This window comes from Apis florea, unplaced genomic scaffold, assembly GCF_048593485.1.
Source record: "Apis florea isolate Af1SG1 unplaced genomic scaffold, ASM4859348v1 contig_3078_pilon, whole genome shotgun sequence".
In the NCBI taxonomy this organism is placed as follows: domain Eukaryota; kingdom Metazoa; phylum Arthropoda; class Insecta; order Hymenoptera; family Apidae; genus Apis; species Apis florea.
Genome location: NW_028256702.1, coordinates 3166754 through 3186450, shown reverse-complemented (window position 1 = coordinate 3186450; position 19697 = coordinate 3166754). Strand labels below are relative to the sequence as shown.

Here is a 19697-nt window from a genome sequence, read left to right as displayed (position 1 = left end):
GTATATTTAACTATCAATAATTTAATCAATAACTGAGGTATATACTAAGCTTTATGTTTAGTTTAAAACTGTCCAACTTTATAATTATTTAGTATAATATTATTATATAATAGTATAATATTATAATATAATATTATAATATAATAGTATAATATTATTTAATAATAAATAATGATTAAATTTTCAAGATCAACTTTAAATAGAATCATATTTTTTCATTACAGATCAAAATTTAATATTAAATTTCAAATAAAAAAATGATTAATCTGTTGATCCTAAATTTAACAAAAATAAAGATTATATACAAATGATTAAAAAATAAATAAATTTTATACTTATTAATTTTTTAATAAATGCATTTGAAATTTATTTGAGAAATGTAAAATGTTATATGAAACAGTTATAATTCTTATATATATAATTTTATATAACTCTTTAGAAATAATAAATTTTTTAAAATTTTAATTGTTTATTCATTATTTATTTCATTCTATAAAAAATCTATCAATTAATTTTTTAATTAAGAATATAATATTTGTTATATTATTAATAATTCATTTTTTATTAAAAATCCATTTTAATAATCTATTAATAACAATGAACTCAATGTATTCTCTTTTCAATTTTAATAAACTTGAAATATGTTATAAAGAGATTGTTTCGAGCAATTCTTTTTTTATGTTGTGTAACTATTATGTTATGTATAATTCTAATAATTTTAATTTTGTAATTATTTGCAAAAAAATTTTGATACTTTATGATTGAATTTTGCTTATATATCATGCATCAATATACGATCATTTGTTATCGTATTGCATTATTTTATGTTTTATAAATTAAAAACTTCTTAATCTTAGACATATTTCAAATTTATAAAAATTGGTAAAATATATTACTATATTATATATTATATATTACATATTAATATATTAATATGTTAATTTTAATAATTTCTAAAAGATAATAAATAATTTTATAATAAATAATCATATCAGTTAATAATAAATAATAAAAGCAAGTTAGTAAAAACAAAAAAATAAAATATTAATTCTATTTATATATTAAAATTATTTTTATGAAATATGCAATATCTCATATAAGAATATATTATATTATAATATAATATAATATGATATGATATAATAATTAATAATATATATAATATAATATGATATTATAATAATTGATATTATAATATATATCTTATATGATTCAAGTATTAATATCTTATATGATTTGAGTATGTAATGTTTCAGAATGGACAGGGTATTAAGAGAAATGAATGTGACGTGGCGATGACAAGCCTGATCTTGGAAAACGCAGATTTGAACCGACTTTTCCCGAAATGTCGGCCTAGGGGTGGCCCACCCCCGAGTCCGGGGGCCTCTACACAGATCAGTCAACCGCATGAGAGCCTCTGTCAAAAAGAGGCCGTCTCTATTTCCACCAGCCTCACGAATATTCCCGCGACGACATTCACGAACACTCTTACGACTACTACCCTTGCAATTGCTTCCAAGAACACACCTTCAAAGCATTCACGTCCGATATCGGAAGACATGATCGACCTCGAGCGTGATATCTCCGATAGGTAAGCTTATATTGATTTATCAATCATTGGTTTTTCTCAATTGTAAATAATGAATTACGAAATTTTTTATCTTATACAAGCTTAATTTAACTATATTTAAATGAATATTAAAATCAAAATGTTTTGTAACATCGTATAATAGATTATAAATTATAATAAATATTATTTTTTTTTTATAATAATTAAGTAATTATAATAATAATTTTTTTTATTAATGAAATTTTTGTTATTAGTGATTAATATTAGTATTTTTTAAAAATGTGAAATCAATTTTTAAAATATTTTCTTTATTTTTTTAAGTATAACCTTGTAATGATATGAAATGAACAAAATTTTAAATTATATATTAAACATTATATATAAAACATTTAATACAATTATATTTATATATAAAATATTTAAATTTTAGTGTTCTGTAAAAAATATTTCTATGCAATTTTATGTTAAAAAGACGATATAAAAACGATAAGAATTCAAGAATTGATTTCACGCACACAAAAAAATCTCATATAGAAAAAAAAATTATTACATATAATTATGCTCATTTTTATTCAAATAAATTCAATTCAATTCAAATAAAGGTTTTTGAATTAGAAATTAAACTTCATTGTAAAATAAAAATATGAAAATTTTTAATTGATGTGTCGAAATTTATTATATTAAAATCTAGTTATAATATTAAAACAGTTATAATATTAAAATTTAGTTATATTGTTAAAAGATATAATTTTTGATTTTAATAATTTTATAATTTTATATATTATAAATTATATATAAATATATATTATTTTATATAATATATTTGAAAATTTATAGAAAATTTAAAGATACTAGACATTAAAATATAAAATTTTTTCAAAGCAATTTAATTTTGCAATAGTTGATGATAGTGGAATGAATCTTTCATTCATTATAAAATTAAATTACTTTTGAATTTGTTATAATGAATATAATAAGATATATAATTATAATATTAATTATTATATTATATAATTATTTTAATTATTAATATTAAATATTAATATTAATTTAATATAATATAATTTTATTTTATTATTTAATTATAATATTAATAATAATATAAAATTATTATATATTATCTTATATAATTATATAATTATATATCTTGTAATTATTTATTGAATTCAATTTATTATTTTTTTATTTATAAAAAATTTAGTATTTAATTATTTTTTATATAATATGTATTTTAGTTTAAATAATTTGGAAATAACAAAATATAATATAATAAACATATATACAATAATACAATAAAAATACAATTTTGATATTATAGTTATGTTTCAATATGAAAATGATAATGCTAATTTCAAAATATTATTTTCTTATTAGACTTTTTTTATATACTTTTTTGTAACATATAAATGGAAATAGAAAAAAAAACATTACAGTTGGATATCAATAAAATTTTTTTTTTCTTCTTGAAAAACTAAATCCAAAGTTTTAGATTTAAACAGATTTTTTTTAGTTACTTTGTTAATTGTATAATTTAAATAAAACTTTGTATAATTTACTTTATATAATTTAAATAAAAAAACAAAAAAAAAGAATTAAGTAACTTTGTTAAATATTAATGATTTTAAAAAATATAATAAAAAATCAGTTATAAATCAATTATAGATATTAATATGAATTAATTTTTTTTTATTTTTATAAAATGGAATTTAGTATTTTTTTTAGTTTTCTCATTATAAAAAAATGCTTAAAAATCAGTGAGAATTTCGATAAATTCACACAGAATATATTAAAAAATATATTAATATTAATGACTTATGCATTATAATTTATCATGCATATTTTAAGTTTTATTTTACTAAATTTTATTTATATATCTTATATAATAATAATTATATAATAAAAATTCTATATATATAAATCTGATAAACAAAGTATTTTATAATTAATTTCATATCAAAATGTGGATAAAAGAAAATATTAAATAAAATATAATAGAAATTATATTTAATTCTAAATATGAATTTATAAGAAGTCAAATAAGTTCTGAACTAGTTTCACATATGTGAAAATTTATTTATTTTCTTTATTATATTATATTAATTTTAATTAATTTTTTAAATGCCGAATTAAAAAATAATGTTAAATTTTAGTATTAAGTTTTTTAAAATCTTTTATTTTACTTATTTAAAATATAAACTTATTGAAAATATCTTTTAATAAAAATTGATATCGATTTTCTTTAAATGCTAAAATAATTATAATATATAAGAATTTAAAATTGATAGAATAAATGAATCTTATTTTAATAATTATATTTAAATATAATGATATAAATAATATAATATAAATAATAATTAATCATTATTTTTTTTTATAGGACAACGAGTATGGTATCTGGTTTTACAGGTGAAAGTCAACTAACTGTTGGTGTCAGTGGTAACACAAGCAATGTTGGTGGTCCACTTGGAACATTTAATTCACTTGGTACATTTAACACAAAACCACTTTCTTCAAGTTCCTCATCTGCCTCTGGACGTAGTGAGGATGCGCAACAATATAATAGTCTCCCAGGTAGTGATCATCAAAGTCACTCTCAGCAGGATGATAGTGGGCCTGAGGAAAGCCCTGTATACATTTTAACTTCTGCTAAGGGTGATCGCAGTTATAAATTAAGAGATTCCAGGTAAGTTATTTTATTTTTTATTTTAAAATAAATAATAAGATATTTTTTTTATATTTGTGGAATACAAATTTAATATATATAAATATAACAATAAAAATAAATATTCAATAAAATTTATATCTATATATAAATTTTTAAAAAAATAAATTTAGATATATTAATCATTTCTATAAATGATAATAAGTAACAATATTTTTAAGAAATAAAAATGAATTTTTAAAATTATGAAAATAATAAAATATTTAAAAATTTAAGATTCAAAATATAGAATTATTCATAAAATCTAAGCTTTTTGAATAAGTTTTAATGAAAAACTATTTATAGTAAAATATATTAAATATTTTTTTTATTTTATTTATATAGTTAAATATATACATACAATATTATGTACTATCTAATGACAAAACATATCATTCAATTCTTAATGACTTATAATTTCATGGATTATTACTCTATGATAAATTATAAATAATAATAAATTCTCTAATAAAATTATAAAAATATCAAATCTCTAAAATAATGTATATAATATAATAAGAATAATATAATAAGAAATATGATAATTTTAATAATATTATAGTTAATATATATTCTTTTATTTTTTCCTTTCTTATTTTTTTCATTCTGTTTTATATTTGATTTTATCTTTTAGATATTGTTTGTTCCAATATTTCCAGTATTTATTTTTCTTTTAATATTTTAACATAATTATTTATTTATTATAATTAATTCTTAATCGTTTAATATTCAAATTAATTATTGAGCATTCAAAAAATTAAATATAATCTTTCAATTATATTTTAAAACAATCGATAAACCTGTCAATGACACAATCCACGTTCAGTCGATAAACATTATGCATGTAGTATATGATATTAGGTTATATTGTGTCACTTTTTGTTTTTAAGATGTTTTTAAGTTTATGGTAATTAATAATAAGTAAATATCATATAAACTGTTTATTAATATAAAAATAAATTAATAACGAAGTGTAAGTAACAATCATAATAATAACATAATAATAAATAATATGTCACAATACAGTTTCTTTGTTTACATTATTTTATAAATAGATCAATTTATTTAATAATGATTTTAATCAAAATAAATAATTTAAAAATGAATTTTATGATGAAAATTTATTTGATAATATAAATCTATTAAATAATATGTATAAAAACAATGTTTGAATTTTCAAATGAGTTAATGATTTTCAATAAGTTTTAATAATTTTTTATAACAAAACATATATCAAATAATAATATATTAAATATTTTGATTAATTATTACATAAAAATTTTATATCATAATTATATTTTTTTTTTCTAAGAAAAATTATAAGAAAATTTAAATTTAATTTATATTATTGATAACATAAATTAATTTGTTAATAGCATGATTAACAAAATTGATGTTTTTTTAATAATTTCATTTTTAATATTATTATCAATTCAAATAATGTAATTTTAACATATTTAATATTTAATATATCTTTAATTGTTTATATAATTAAAATAAAAATAATTCATAATTTATTTTAAATTATTTTAATTCTTATTCTAATTATCTATCATCTAATTCATAATTATATCATAATTATTTAAATTCTTAAATATTAAAAATAATTATAAAAAAAATATTAGAAAATTATAAATAATTAAATGATAATCAGAAAATAAAATATATATATATAAAATTATTTTTATAAAGATTATTTTATTTAACCAAAATTTGTTATTTTTTTACATAAAACGTAAAATATTATAATTTTTATTTTATTTTATACATTTATATAATTATTTCATATTTTTATAATGTAAAAATCAATTATAATTTTTGAAATTGTATATTCAATAAGTAAAATGTTATTTATATATATATTATTTAAAATATTATAAATATGAATATTAAAAATAAATAGAATATATATTATTACATAAAGTATTAGATTTAATAAAAAAAATTTTTATTAAAAAAATAAGAATTATTAAATAATTAATTATTAATTAATTATTTATCACATCTTTTTATAATATTTTTGCTTTAAGATTTGTATGAAAAAAATTTTTAGAAGATTCAGAAAATTAAAATAAAAATTTAAAAATTTAATTAAAAATCAATAAATATCAAATTATAATTTCACATATTCATTAATTATAATTTTATGTGTTATTATTTTAAAATAAATTATAATAGCTTTTATATCATAAAAGAAAGTTATAATGTGATTAATGACAAAAAATAATTTTTTTAATAATTGCTAATTATTTATGATTTTTATTATATTATAAAAGAATGTATAAAATATAAAAACATTGAATTATATTAACTATTTAATCTCTTTATATATTTACTTATAATAATTAGCATAAATTTTTTTATAATATTTTTATAATATTCTTCTAAGAAGAAGGGTGAATATTATTCATCATATATTTTTATGTTTTTTTTAATTATATATTTTTTAATATTAATATGACATTATATTAAAAAACTTTTTGAAGTTAAATTATTTGTTGAAAAGTTTATCAATAATATATTAATAATTAATTTTATATTAATAATTAAAAATATGTATCAATCAAATATTGTAATAATTACACTACAAAAAATTTTGATTCATATTATAAATAATATATTATAATTAATTATATTATACTATTATACTTTTTAAATTATATTATACTTTATTCTTGTTTGAAAGAATCTTTTTATTGATTTATAAAAGAAATTAAATAATTTTAAAACAAAATGTTCTTCAAATAATAAAATAATTCTATTTTGTAATATTTATTATATATATTTGATATTTATGAAAACTAAATTTATTACTACATGTTTATTTTAAAATTAATTTTATTATATTATAAGTAACTATAATAATTAGAAAAAATAAAATTATTACAGATTTCTATAACTACAATTTTGATAAAATTAATCTATTATTGCAAATAATTTGTAATTATATAAATAATTTTGAATAGTGTTATGAAAGAATAGTTTATAAAAAAATTTTAATATTGTTTAAAAATTTTATTACATTTAATTATTATCTTCTTATTTAATACTTTTATATTTTTGTTTTTCTTAATATATTATAAATAATTGAAAAAATATTTGAATTACTTAACATACAAATTCTATATAATAAATAAATGTAATATATGTAAAATATAAATAAATGAATACAATTATATCATAATAAATAAATTTAAAATATTAATTTAAATTATTAATTTTTGTTTGAAATTTATTTTTTTATATACTTATATATAAAACTTTTTATTTAATAATCTATATATCTATATTATATAATATTTATTTAATCTTTTGCTGTTAGAAAGGAAAAATTCAAATAATACTTTAGAAATTATCATTTTTATTTTGCTACTAGAAATCTAATAAATTATATAAAATTAATAATTATGTACATGATAACTATGTTTTAGAATTATAGAAATTGCTGGTGGACGAGAAGTTTTTTCTCAAAGTCGAGGTAAAGTAGCAGCTAGAAAATCACGATTTCTTGCAGCATCAAATTCTTTAAATAATGAAGATATTCAAACAGATAACAAGCTATCAGTTAAAAGGAATAATAAATCCCCAAATACTCAAACTGTATGGGAATTAAGAAGCCGGTAATTCAAAAATTATTTTTTATATTCTAAAATTATTTTTACATATTACATAAGTAATTTAAATAAAATCTAAATAAGAAAAATTGTATTTTTTAAATAGATTATTACACTTGAAAAATAAATTATATTTTTAAATTTTTAAAATTTTTTTAAAAAATTATTATATACATAGTAATTAAAAATTATATATGAATGTAAATTTTTTTAGATGTGGTGATACAAGAAAACAACATTCTAATAGAGAAGTTACAGAAACTGTGTTTTCTTCAGAAATACATTCAGTGCGACATAATTCAGCAAAATCTATTGATTATGATTCTCCTAAAAGCAATCACAGCAATCGTATTATTAATTATGATTCAATTTTGAATAGCAATAATATAGAATATGATGTGTCAAAAAATACTGCAGATCTAGATTATGGATTGTCAAAAAGCTGCATAGATTATCAATCAAATCATACTACACCAGCAAGAAGCATGGCTATTGTTAGTGATGGTGAAGTAGTTGTTTTTGATGATATTGATGATAATTGGCAAAATTTGCCACTAGATTTAACTAATAACACTAATCAAGTTACATCAACTAATTTAAGTCTTGAGACTGAAGAATCTCAAAAAGGTCGCATTCCTCCAGAACCTTTAAGTTCTAGCATTGAAAGTACTCCAAGTCCAACGACAGCGTATCATCGTAATACTTCAGAATTTTTTAAGGTATTTTTTATTTTATTTAATATATGTAGGATATTAAAAATATTTAAAATAGTAAAATAATTTAAAAATTATTTCATATGATAATAAATCAATTTAATTTTTAAATTGACTTTATCTCATATGATAATAAATCAATTTAAAGTTGTATATACTAAATAAAAAATATATTTTTAGGTAATTCCAGCTAGTGATTGTGAAGAATCACCATCTTCAGAACGAAATCATAAAGTTACAAGAGTAATTGGTGAATTGCCAATAGCACAATATTCTGAAAGTCCAAGACGTTATGGAATACGTGATACTCAACTTCCATGTCTTCTGTCATCGCCATCTGTTTATATGACACCAAGACCTGGTTTTCCTCAGAGAGTATTACCAACAACACCAAGTCATAATGAGGTATATCTAAAATAAGTATAATTTTGTACATTATAACATATTTTATAAATATAATCAAATATAATAAATATATAATAATAAATATAAAAAAATAAATAATAATAATAATAAATATAAATATAATAAATATAATAATAATAATAAATATAGTATATTCTTTTTTTGATTTATTTTTGCATATAGATTTATTTTCTTTTGGCTTATACTATTAAATTAATGACATCATATAAATATATATATATATATAAATATATATATATATAAAATATACCTAAATATAAAATTATATATACTTATATATATTTAAATTGTCAATAAGAATTATTATCTAAAATAATTTATTGGTGAATTGAATGAAAAAACATTTTAATAAATTAACAATGTAGCACTTAAGGGATGTATTGAATTTTTACAATTTGATTTTTTTATATCTCATTTTTTTTTTGAGATATCAAGATTTTTGCATTTTTTTTTAATATCATGTTGTAAAAAAACGAATTCAGTAATCTACAATAACCTTGTTGATGCGTTGATTTTGAATTGAATCTCAAATCAAATGAATATTAAAAAATTTCATTTGTTTTATTTAGAGTATGTGTTCAAAGTGTGGTCCTTGTATTTTTTTTGCATTTTTTCAAAATATTGTAAATAGACGAACTGTTCTGGAAGTGGATGAAAAAATTTTCTTCAATAATAAGTTTGAACATATATAGCATTTTATTATATTTTTTTCGCATTCATGTATTGAATTTTGTCATTGTATGTATTGTTTTATACTATTATACTGTATGTTTAACTTAGAAATATAAATTAACAATATAAGAAATTAATGTTTATATTATGGTTAATACTTATTAATTTTAAAAGAAACACCGCGAAATTACGATGGATTCACTTGGAATAGTTCAGGAATCTTTATGACATAGTTTTGAAATTTTATTTGATTTTGAGAGTTATCAAGATCAAGATCATATATATATATATATATATATATATTGAATTCGTTTTTCATTGACAACAATATAATATTAAAAAAAAAAAAATTAAATTTGAAAAAAATATCACTTTGATCTCAAAAAAATTGTATTGATTCAATGTGTTTCTTAAAATTACATAATTCATTAAAATCTTTTTTAATTTAATTAATAGGTAATGAATTATTTCATATAATAATTTTTGATTCACTCTGTACATAAAAATTTATAAAAAAAGTAAATATTGAAAAAAAAATAATAAAATAGTTTTTATTTTATTTTATTACATTTGTGTTTATTTTTAGAAGGAAGATACTTCTGCAGAAATCATCATAGAAAAGGCTGTGGTAGAAACAAATATGAATTGTTCTGATAATCATGCTGTAAATGCCTCTTCTCCATCTCCAAAAATTGAAGATGAAGAAGAAGATTCTTTAAAACCATCAATTATTCCAACAGATAACATAAGTAATTTGGTATCATCTGGTGGTAGTACATTTGATTATTTATATGAATTCTCAGAAACTCGAAAAGTACTTGAAGAATTTTTTAAATGTCCACCACCAACAAAGGAAAAGGAAAATAGTATTGAGTCTTTTCCATTTCAGGTACAAAAACCTTGACTATTTCATTGTTATTATAATAATACAAAATACAATATAAGACAAAATACAACACAATTCATAAATTAGATTTTTCCTTCATTTTTGTTTGAATGTATCTATAATATTTTGTCTAATCATAAAATTTGAAAACAAGCTAGATATAAAAAAATTTTTAACCTATTAACTGTGTTGTTTTATTTTAAAAATGTTTATTTATATTTATATTTAAATTATTGTAAAAATGAAAAGATGATATATATATATATATTACATAATAAAAAATTAATTTTCTTTATGATATATAAATATAATTTTCTATATAAATATATTCATCATATACAGCTAATAGGTTAAAGATGAAATAATCGGCTTTAAAAATCGGTGGAAATTCGGAGGAATTTCAACTAGAAAAATCGAAACATTTCCTTTGAACTATTTGTGGATATTTGGTGGAAGTACTATTAAAAATATACTTCTATAGTTTTATCATTGGTTTAATTTAGAAAGAGTACTATATGTTTATTAATTTATTAAATTTGTGACATTATTAATATGATAATGCTTTTAATTTTTTTAATGTTACAGCAAATAATTTAATTCTATAATGTTAATTAATAGTCTTTATTAAAAAGTATTTTGTGATTTTATTTTATTTAAATTTTATTTTATTTATTTAAAACTGATTTTATTATCTATTATTTAAGGATCTAGATTATGAATTACGAAGACAAGGAGGAAGCGCTTATGTTGGTCAACGATTGGCTACTGGTCCACCAACAATAGAAGAAGTTTTAGTACATGAATCTCCTAAAAAACAAAGATCAGATTTTCCCCAAAATGTAAGGATATTTATGTAAAAAATAAATAATTTCTAAATATCTAAGTAATAAATATATTATTTATATAATTTTGTGTATAAACTAATTATTATTTGAAATTAAATTTTGTTGAATTTGAAAATTATTCATAAGAAAGAAATAAAATTTTAAATAAAATATTTTATTTATGATAAAATTATTTTTCAAATTTTGATTTTCTATTTTTTTAGACTGCTGAACATGAAAATAATTTCTTAGACCTCTCAGTAGGCACTGGTAGTAGTGAAGATCTCGGAGAAACAGAGGTTGGACTACAAGTTGGGCACTCTCGCAATTTTACATTGAGTCCTGAAACAACTGATTGCGATAGTAATTGTGGAGATCTTGATAGTGAAGTTTCTTTAATGATGATGGATAATGAGTTGATACCAGCTAGTGGTCTTCTTGGATCAGTGGGTGATTTAGGAAATAATTCAGATTCATTGAGAATATATGCTAGTATGCCAGTTCTTGAAGATGGCTTATCTAGTGGACATGCCAGTGATACTGATAATAATAATCCAACTGTGATGTTGATGAAGCGGCAAATTAATGAAATTGAAAAAGAAATTATTCAACGTAGTCGTGTTAATGATACTACTTATCCAGTTACAACAGAAAACGATGGAAAAGATCTTTCTAGCTTAACTGTTAGTAAAGATATTTTACATTCTTTAAAAACTTCATCACCTGATTTATTTGTTCCTAAGAAAGAAAATTCATATGATACAAATGAGCTTCAGCTTGATAGTCTGGATCCTCTTGGCACACCTCCACCACCAGCACCTCAGGCTAGACAAAGTGTAAATCTGGAAATAGGAGGTGAAGTTGAAGCTGCAATTAAAGACATTAGAATGGCTTTACAGAGGACTAAGACTTTACCTGTGAAATCTTCTACAGAAGAAATACCTGAATCCAATGTCAGTCCAATTTGGATACCAAGGTATTACATTTTCTTTCTTTTTTAACATTTAATATTCCATAGCTTAAATATTCAAAATCAATTAAGGAACATAATTACTTCAAATAATTCATAAATTATTTATTGTATGAAAATGTATCATATAAATATTATATGATATAAAAGAAGATGTAATTTAATGTTATTTCCTTATAAATGAAAATAGAATATATAACGATTTATTAATTTTGTTTTATTAATTGGAATCATTTTTTATATATTATATTTTTTTATATATTAATTGTTGCAAATTATTATATCCTAAAAAAATTATTTATAAAATATTTTATAATAAACTATTTGTTGTAAAAAATTGTTAATTTAAGAGTTATTTTAATTTAAATTTCATGTAATTTATTGTAAGCAAGATAAATATAAAGAAGAATATTATTTCACATTTTTCTTTTATATGATAAGATTTATGTTAAAATTTAAGTTAAAATATCTTTTCAATTAATAATTTTTTATAACAAATAACTTAGTAATTTTTTTTAAAAAATGACAATTTATTAATTAATTATATTAAAAAATACATGATTATATAATTAAAAAAACAATGTTAATTCTTTATATATTCATTTGCAAAGAAATTAATAAAAATAAATTACATCTCTTTTTCTCTATCATACAACTTTTTTATGAAACATTTTTATACAATAAATAATTTATAATTTATTTGTAATGATTATATTAATTGCTCTGTAAATATATAAATATTTAATATATAAATATTAAAACATTATAATTTTAGTAATATAAATTTTATTATTTAATTTTATTATTTAATTTATTAGTTTTATTATTTATTTAAAAATATGAACTATAAAAATTACAAATATGAATAATGTATGTATAACAAAATATTTTTTTAATTATATAAAAAATTATTTTATATGCGATAATATTTTTTAATAATTTTTTAAATTTATATCTCTATAATAAAATATATTTTATTATTATTATTAAGGTATATTTAGTTGTGTTTTATAATATTAATTTGATATTTAATAAATATTATTATGAATATTGTTAGAATTTTATAATTTAATTTTATAATTTACAGTCTTTATCATAACCTGCTAATCTGCATGTCTTAATAAGTATATAAGCAAAGTATATACAAGTTTATAAACAAAATAATCATCTCTTAATAAACAAATTTTAATTTAGATTTTATTATATTACTAAAGATCATTAATTTTATATCTTTAACTTTATTATTAAGTTAATGTCATATACGTAATATATGTAAAATAATGAAATCTAAATTAAAATTTTATTAAATAGATAAAAATATAATATACAAAAAGTTTATAAAAAATTATTTTACACAAAAAATTAATTAATTATTTATATTTTTAATTGAATCATATATATAGTGAATCACAAAAGTATTCGGACAGAGATTTAAATAAATCAAAAATGTTTTGAATAAAGTGTAATTTTTTATATATCAAAAATAAAAAATTTGATTTATTGTTTGAATATTACAAAATAAAAAAAGAACAATACAATTTTAATTTTCGAGAATATTCAAATATATGTTATAAATTTAAATTATCAAATTAAAATAATGAATTTTGTATTAATATTTTTCTTATGTAAAAAATTAAATTATTATATGGATGAAAAACAATAATATTAAAGAAAAAAATAAGAAAATTTATCTAAAATAGGAATAAAAGATAAAATGCATTATAATCGGATTTTAATAAATTAGATTTCAAAGAAAGATTTTAAAGTGTTAAAATCTTCGAGTTAGAAACTTATAAAAATTTTCAAATAAGAGAGATTTAAACGGAAGAAATTTGACATAATTGGAAAATATATATGAATATATATATTAAATATATATATAAATAATATATAATATAATTATAATATATATTATAATATAATAATATATAATATATTATATAATATATTACACATATAATATATATATATATTGTATGCTAAAAAATATATGATTTAAAAATTTGAATATAGCCTTCTTTAACATATTTGAAAATCAAATAATTATCATCATGATATATTTTCCGATGTACAATTTTTATTTGAAAAAAATTTTTTTATATTTTTATTATTTATAGAAATAATCACACGATTATATATTCTATATATATATATACATAATTTATTTTCAAATATATGTATTCTTTTTCACACTTATTTTCATTATTAATATAGATATACACTCAATTTTGAATAATATACATTATATAATAAAATATAATTAAATAAATAAAATCTATTAAATAAAATAAAAATAAAAATTTGTTTCCATTTTATGTTATTTGAAATAACTTTAGTAAAAATTATAATAATTATAATAATAAAATTAATAATTGAAAAAAAAATAATATCGAATGATTGGTTTACATCTTGTGATATGTAAATATAAATTTGTAAAAATATCGATACAAATAAAAATAAATTTTGGTTTGTAAAAGTCTATTGTAGTTCGAATTATAGTTACAGTAAAATAAAAATAAAATAACGTATTTGAACATATGATAAATCATTTAAAGTAAATTTTATTTGAACTTATAAAAATTTTAGCAGTGAAAAGAAGAGAATGAAAATTATAATCTTATAGAGATTTTTGAATTATAGATGTTCAAATTATAGATGTTTTTGATATATCGAGATTTTGTAGTAATAAAATATAATTTTTAACAAAAAATTCCTTAAAATGTATTATAGAATTGAAAAAATTAAAATCAATATTTAACTTCTATAATAAATTAAAAGTAGAACTTTAATAAATAATAAATTTATTTTAATTATTTTAACTTCAATTTGTAAAATATCCAAATATTTCTGCAATATAAAAATTTATTCTTTCGATATTTTTTAAAATATTTAAACAATAATTTGTATTAAGATAAAGATTTTTTTTATTCTTCAATATTATATATTAATTCTATATATTATTTCAGTATATTGCAAAACATTTTTGTTGATTATATATATCTATTCTAGATATAGATTATAAAATTCAAAATTATATCACTATCCGAATATTTTTGTGACAGATTGTATAATTATTTTTTTTTAAGAACATCTAACTAAAATATAGTCTATCGGATGGCAGACGGAGAATTTGCGTAGAAAATAATAGTGAAGAATCGGAAGTTCGTCGTACGGTTGAAGAAGCAGATATAGAAATTGAGGAAGGTCCAGATGAAGAAGAAGCAGATACTGATCTGGAAACTGATCGTTTACTTGGGCAGCAAAGAACGGACGATCAGGGTTTTTATGACGATAAGGTAAGATTTATATGTATAATAATATTGAAAATTTTTATACATACAATTTTCTTTTATTAAAAATAATATTGAATATAGGTTTTTAAGATTATGATCTTATTGATTGATAAAATAATGCATAAATAAAGGAATAAATAAATGTATGTATATCTCTAAGATTAATTTTATAAAAAATAATACATACGTGTATAATATAAAAAGAAATTATTTTCTATTATTTTCTTAAAAAAAAAATATATATTATTAATAATCAATTTTATTTATTTTTATATAACAATATATATTAATGTTTTTTATTTTTTTTTATTTTTTTGATAATAAACTGTCGTTTTTATTTTACACAACTTTGAAACTTTGAAATATAACATAAACATATTTCATATTATTAATTTATAAAGTAAATAAAATTTCTGAAAATATTACAAATTAATAAATATTTTATCTGTTAAAAATATTAATTATAATTGATTTTATTATTTTAATTAATATGAATTTTGATAAAAAATTGAAAAATCTTTATTTACTTATTACTTATTTGATAGAATTTTGATGATAAATATCTTGTTGTTTATTTTTTTCTTATATATAGTCATTTAATTATATGTGATTTTAAAAAAAATTATTATTAATATTATTATTATAAGTAAATTATCAGTACTATATACAGGAAATTATTTATTAATTCGAAATTAATTTTCTTAATTTGTAATTATGTACATATTACAAGGAAAATATTTGTTATTAATAATAATTCTTACATTATATAATTTGTAGTTTGAGAATTTAATAAATAAATTTTTATGAATCTTAATCCTTTATTTAGTGATATCAAAAATAGTAAAATTCTTTTCATGACTTATTATACAAATCATTAATGTAATTGTGCACAATTATAAGTTGTTCGTTATATAGGAAACATATAATATTATAAAATACATAATATATAATACATAAATATTAATATATTATTTTATATATTATATTCTTAATTTTTTTGATTATTATTATTATTGTTACTGTTGTTATTATTATTATTGATATTATTATTATTATTATTATTATTATTATTATTATTATTATTATCATCATCATCATCATCATCATCATCATCATATCATTATTATCATTATTATCATTATCATCATTATTATCATTATTATCATTATTACCATTATTACCATTATTATCATTATTATCATTATTATCATTATTATCATTATTATCATTATTATCATTATTATTATCATTATTATTATCATTATTATTATCATTATTATTATTATTATTATTATTATTATGCTATATGATATATTATATGATATATAATATAATATTTGTGGGATATTTTTGAAAAATTAAATCTAGAAGTCAAACAAATACAAAAATTGGAATATCAAAAATTTCGTTGAAATTTAAGCAACTAAAGTTTTCATTAAATGAAGTAAGATGCATATAGAATATTTATATATATTATATATACATTATTATGTATATATATAATTATATATACATTATTATATATATCATATATATCAAAAGTAAAAAAATATTAATTTTATGAATGTTAAATTAACAGATATTTTTGATTTCAATTTTAAAATAGAATAGTTGGATATATAAAATCAATAAAAAATTTGTACAAATATTTTTAATTTGTAATAAAATTATAAGGTATATATAAAATTAAGAAACTGAATTGTGTTAAAATTATTCTATTTTTCATGTATGATTTAAAGTATTTGAAAAAATGAAACAATAAAATGATTTGATTATATATGACAAAGAAATACGTATTGAATCAATGATATCAATATTTAATATTATTGTTAATGTTAATGAGCAATAAATTCAAAAAAAATTTTTTTTATAAAACTATATTTTTTATGTTATATATTTTTTTATAGTAATAAATGGCATAAAATTTATTATAATTAACGCATTAAACATTTAAAAACATAATAAAATTTAAAATAAATTTTTAATTACAAAAATCTGTGATTTATTATTATTATAAGACTTATTTTTCTATTGAAAGAAAGACATGAATTCTATAATCGCATTTTACTTTTCATGGAAAAATGTACTTGCCATTGAATTTTATTTCTGATCTCAAAGATTTAACATATAATTAGTAACAAATTTTGATATTTAATATCATAATGATCTATAAAATAGTGTTTTGAAAATGATTTAATGTCGATAAGAAAATAGAATAAAAAATAATTTTGGAAAAAAAAAATATTTAAAAATATCAGCATGATATATCTTCCATATCATAATATGTCCTTCAAAATTATATAATATCTGTGTCAAACATTTTTTTAATAGTTATATAATTATATTTATAGTTGAAATATTTATATTATATTATATTTTTTCCAGATAAAATGAACATATAGCATAAATTTAAGATAAATTAATATTATATTTATTTATGCGCAATGATATTAATTTATTTTATTTTATTTAAATTTGAAATATATCTTTTATAAATTAAAAAATTTACTTGAAAAATTATTAAAAATTATTTATATATTTTTTTATTAATTTTATTAATTAGTTGTATATCTTACTAATAAAAGTATATCATACTATAAAATCCTTAATTTAAAATAGATACTACTTTCTTCTTTATTAAATTAATCATTAAGAGATTATATAAAATAAAAATATAAAATGATGTATTTTTTGATATTTATATTAGATACATTTTTGATTATTGTATCTCCGTTTCCCTTTGTCTCTCTCTAACGCAAACTTCAATTTGTTTATAATATATAATATATAAAGTCTCAATAAATTTTTGTATATCAATTTTTGTATTCGTTTTGGCATCTAAAATTGATTCTTAAAAGGTATTCCACGATTATATTAACACTCTATATATATATATATATATATATATATATATATAGAGAGAGAGAGAGAGAGAGAGAGAGAGAAAATATATATATATATATATATATATATATATATATATATATATATATTTGATATATTATTATATTATTATAAAGTATAAAATTAAATTAACTTGAAATTTGATTTAAAGATAAACTTTAATGGGTAATTTTACATATCGTTTTTTTTTTTGATTTGTTTTAGTTAGAATAATTTCTCAAATTTTTTATGTATTGTCTTTGAATATCATGTATATTTTATAAATATTGAAATTTTAACTAATTTTCATTCATTAAAAGTAAATGATAAAGTAAAGAAATTATTTCGATTTTGATACATTGTTAAGATTTTTCTCTTGAGTGAAAGAGAAGATTTTAACATGTTGTTTATTAAAATTATTAACAGAAACCTGTATAAATATCTTTTCGATACTGGGTTAGCTTTAGTACATATTGTTAAAATCAATGAGTTTTTGAGTGATACTTAGCCATCATTCATTGTTTAAAATTATTAATAAATAAAGTTGTTTAACATATTTAACATATATTTAATTTTATATATCATATTTTTAATGTTTGGATTTAATTTGAATTTTTTGTATTTGATTATAATTCTAAAATTGTTGTGTAATTAGTTAGCAATTAATTGCAGTAATATACCAAATTTAAATTCATTCATAATTATATTATGCCAAGAAATTAAAGAATCATTAAAATTCGATCAAAAAATTATTGACGTTTGAATTATTATAATTTTATAAAAAAAATAAATATATATAGTATATGTAGTAGTATGTAGTATTCTATTTGGTTCGATTTTAAAGCATGAAGTTTAGTTTTATATTGAATTTTTTTTTCGAAAATCATTTTTTGTTTTATAACAGAGAAATTGAAGTCGAAAAACGAAGTTTTTAAATTTTATAAATTCAAATGTTTCTATTTCTAATTTTTTTGGAATTTATTTTAAGATTTTGTAAGAAATCTATTTTTTATAATAAATTCCAAAAAATTGATTTATGAATGAAAAGAGCTGTTAACATTGGAGTACCTTAAGATACACCATTATGCGGTCGAACTCACAAATCATATATATATATATATATATATATATATATATATATATAT

The 19697-nt window shown here is 16.9% G+C and overlaps 1 protein-coding gene across 2 annotated transcripts in view; it reads left to right on the top strand.

Annotated features, from left to right (window-relative positions):
- Positions 1-19697, top strand: part of LOC100868101 (uncharacterized) — a 120691-nt gene that overhangs the window by 5881 nt on the left and 95113 nt on the right. Inside the window, exons 2-10 of one of the 2 annotated variants that reach the window (XM_086908511.1) lie at positions 1257-1591; positions 3948-4253; positions 7703-7891; positions 8100-8604; positions 8779-9003; positions 10283-10585; positions 11287-11421; positions 11631-12382; positions 15483-15672. In XM_086908511.1, the coding sequence (XP_086764637.1) occupies positions 1296-1591; positions 3948-4253; positions 7703-7891; positions 8100-8604; positions 8779-9003; positions 10283-10585; positions 11287-11421; positions 11631-12382; positions 15483-15672 (2901 nt within the window). In that variant the 5' untranslated portion in view covers positions 1257-1295. Of the gene's footprint in view, positions 1-1241; positions 1592-3947; positions 4254-7702; positions 7892-8099; positions 8605-8778; positions 9004-10282; positions 10586-11286; positions 11422-11630; positions 12383-15482; positions 15673-19697 lie in introns of both variants that reach the window. The other variant, XM_086908512.1, reaches the window with a different exon arrangement.